Source organism: Lactuca sativa, chromosome 3 (assembly GCF_002870075.4).
Source record: "Lactuca sativa cultivar Salinas chromosome 3, Lsat_Salinas_v11, whole genome shotgun sequence".
NCBI lineage: Eukaryota > Viridiplantae > Streptophyta > Magnoliopsida > Asterales > Asteraceae > Lactuca > Lactuca sativa.
The window spans coordinates 114,990,628-114,993,912 of NC_056625.2; the positions used below are offsets into that span (position 1 = coordinate 114,990,628).

At 43.9% G+C, this 3,285-nt stretch overlaps 1 protein-coding gene across 1 annotated transcript; it reads right to left on the reverse strand.

Moving 5' to 3' along the window:
• Window positions 1–320: 320 nt before the first annotated feature.
• LOC111919377 (vicilin-like seed storage protein At2g18540) lies at window positions 321–3,047 on the reverse strand. The gene is made up of 5 exons (XM_023914967.3): window positions 2,664–3,047; window positions 2,357–2,544; window positions 2,189–2,272; window positions 1,797–2,108; window positions 321–1,713 (listed from the first exon to the last, which is right to left on the reverse strand). Exons 1-5 carry the CDS (start codon window positions 2,998–3,000, stop codon window positions 457–459), a joined length of 2,178 nt encoding a protein of 725 aa, XP_023770735.1. The 5' UTR covers window positions 3,001–3,047; the 3' UTR covers window positions 321–456.
• Between the last annotated feature and the right edge of the window lie 238 nt (window positions 3,048–3,285).

Here is a 3,285-nt window from a genome sequence, read left to right on the forward strand (position 1 = left end):
GAAATTACTATTTGGAGTTATTTCATGAATTTGGGATGCTGGGATCTAAGCATGTTAAAATGTCTTTAGATTTGAATGTTGTTATTCGTGCTATGTCTTGACAAAAATAATTTGGTTTTAGAAAATATAACTGAATTCCAAAAATTAATTGAAAAAAATGATCAATCTAATCATAACAGATACTTAAAACAAGTTCACGAAAAGGAGTAAATATTATTAAGAATTATTATAGTAACAAGTGATAATAACATGTGTTTTCCGTATATAACTAATTAAGTTTTATTTATTTTATTTCTCTCTATTGTTACTTGGCACATGCATAGCTTCAAAGAAATTCATATTGATCTTTTAACGTACATAATTAATACACAAAACCAACCACAAATCTACTATTAGATAACCAAAGAAATAGAAATTATTCATCACAAAAATATAAACATGCTTTTAAGGAGTTTCTTACTCTTCATAACTTCCATTCTCCTGACCACCCCCTCCTCCTCCTCTAGCTGCAGCCTCCGCCTCCCTCTGCCGCCTCGCCATCTCTTCCTCCTCCCTACTAGCGGCTCCCCCTTCTCCTCCTCCATGTCCTCCACCACCACCATGTCCCGTCTCCTCTTCTTCCCTCCTCCTAGCCTCCTCCTCTTGTTGTCGCCTCCTAGCCTCCTCTTCTTGCTGTTGACGTCGCCTAGCGGCTTCTTCCTCCTTCTGCCGCCGGGCCGCCTCCTCTTCCTGTTGTTTCCTAGCTTCCTCTTGTTGTCTAGCCGCCTCCTCTTCTTGCCGCCGCCTAGCCTCCTCCTCCTGTTGTTTCCTAGCCGCTTCCTCCTCCTGTCGCCTCCTAGCCTCCTCTTCCTGACGCCTAGCGGCCTCCTCCTCCTCCTGTCTCCTCCTAGCCTCCTCCTCCTGCCGCCTAGCGGCTGCCTCCTCCTCCTGTTGCCTAGCGGCTTCCTCCTCCTCCTGCCGCCTCCTAGCCTCCTCCTCTTGTTGTTTCCTAGCCTCCTCCTCTTGCCGCCTAGCCTCTTCCTCCTCCCTCTTCCGTGCTTCCTCTTGCTCCCTCCTTTCCTCCTCTTCCCGCCGTTTGGCCTCCGCTTCCTCCTCCCTCCTCTTAGCCTCCTCCTCCTCCCTCTTCCGTGCTTCCTCTTGCTCTCTCCTCTCCTCCTCTTCCTGCCGCTTGGCCTCCTCTTCCTCCTCCCTCCTTTTAGCCTCCTCCTCTTCTTTCTTTCTCTCCTCCTCCTCCTCCCTAGCCTTCTCCTCCTCTTCTTTCTTCCTCTCCTCCTCCTTTTCCCTCTCAATCTCCTCCTCCATCAACCTCTCTTCCTCCTCAGCACACGAAGTACACTCAACAATAATCGCCTCTCTTTGACCCTTCAAAATCTCATCCATCGTCATATTACTCACCCCAAAAGAAGCCGCCACCACACTCTTATCCAACACCTGCAACACCGAAGCTGTCCCCACCAAATACTGCGGATGATTCTTCTTCGTTGTAGTCGTAAACCCCATAAACACAAAACTCCCATTATTAAACGACATCTGAGCCATCGGATGATATCTTGGCACCACAAACACATCACCTTCTTCAACCCTAAACCTCGAATTTTTACACTCCGTTTCATTTAAACTCCCCGGACACACCACATTAACCATCCCTCGTCCTCTCACCACCACCCCTATCTCCGCCGTAGTTGGGTTCCAGTGTGGCGCCATCATTGCCCCCTAATTACAAAACCCACCATAATCAAAAATTGATAATTTTATATAAAACTAGAGCTTAATTACACGATTAAAAAGTAACTGACCTTGGTTAGATTGACCATGAAGATACTGAAATCGGAATCCTTTAATGCCTTCAACTCTTTACTTGTAACAACCAGACTCCACCCGTTGCAATTCTCAACGTCGTGATCCGCCGTGAGGATATTATAAGCTTTGTCTTTTTTATTATTATTAATATTAATATCGATCATGTTATTCTTTATACGACCAAGGAAAGCTCTCATGATTCTGTAATGGACTTCCCATAACTCATTCGCCTTTGCCTGTGTGACTCCATGCACAATCATCGGTTGTTTTCCTCCACTTCGCAACTCTTCGATCACTTCCACATCCACCTGAATCACATAGATTTATAACCATTTACATCGATCTGTGACAAAAGAAATGTTCTTAATTAGATTAAGAGAATGTTTACGCTAAATGCAGCTTGAAGAACTCTGTTGTCGAACCCAAGAATCAAATCACGAACACTGGCGTATGCTCCGAACGATGATCCTTCCTGTATTATGATAAACGATTAACAGATGAAAGAATGCTCATATGTTTCTATTTTATGTATCGATCTGAGTTTGTGTCATCATACTCGTATCTCCTCTTTGGAATCGGAAAAAATGGCGTTTATTCTTAGTTTCCGGCGATCGGGATCTAAGTTGCTTTGTAAGTAGAAGAAACTTCCGGTGCTCAGCCGGTAAACGTCTCCGGCTTGTAACTCCACTTGCCGGAGTTTATCGTCATCGTTTTCAAGATCAACCCAATTCAGAGTTCCACTCCCTCCAAATTAACCAGTAAATGGATGTTAATATTATAAATGATCTGAATCATTTTGAGCACAAATGCTGTACCCAAGTAAATAATTCATAATGTGCATTCAGAGGTTGTAGATTTGTTACCTGAGTCGACATAGAAAACCATATCGGAATGAAGATGAACAGGAAGGAAAAGAGAGTTAGGTTCCATGGTGATAAACTGGAGATGATAAAACCCATCTCTACCATCACCGATTTTAACAGCTGAGATCTCACCGAACTCCGTCGTAACCACACTCCATCTCTCACCTTTCTTCACCACCGCTCCATGCCTCGCCGGCACCGGTAACGGAATACCGCCACCTTCTTCCTCCCCTTCACCAACATGCAATGGTGTTGTTGGGTTAGGGAAGGAGACGCAGAGAATTACAAGAAAGTATGCAGAGAGTACAACACGAAATGAAAGAGAAGTAGTAGCCATTTTTCTCGAATTTGCGAACAGTGTAGTATGGAAGTGAGGTAAAGTGGTTTGATTTATTACAAAGTGTGTGAATGTCTGAGAGCTATGTGGCAGTGGGTGTTGGACACGTGGGCGATGTGTTTGGCACGTGGCAGAGGGTTGGTTTAAGGCATTGGCTGTCTTCTTCTTATACATGCACTGGCTCTATCGTCCATGAAGTTTCTGAGAAGCATCCCTTCATATATACTGCTAAATAATGATATCATCAATTATTTTTTATTATATGTATAGGCTTTTAAATAAAAA

Excerpts from the sequence above, each read along its gene's own strand:
- LOC111919377 (XM_023914967.3), bottom strand. The coding sequence starts at position 3,000 with ATGGCTACTACTTCTCTTTCATTTCGTGTTGTACTCTCTGCATACTTT. Across the intron at positions 2,545-2,663 it reads GGTTTTCTATGTCGACTCAG|GGAGTGGAACTCTGAATTGG; the intron begins GTAACAAATCTA and ends GTTAATTTGGAG. Across the intron at positions 2,109-2,188 it reads TTCTTCAAGCTGCATTTAGC|GTGGATGTGGAAGTGATCGA; the intron begins GTAAACATTCTC and ends TATGTGATTCAG.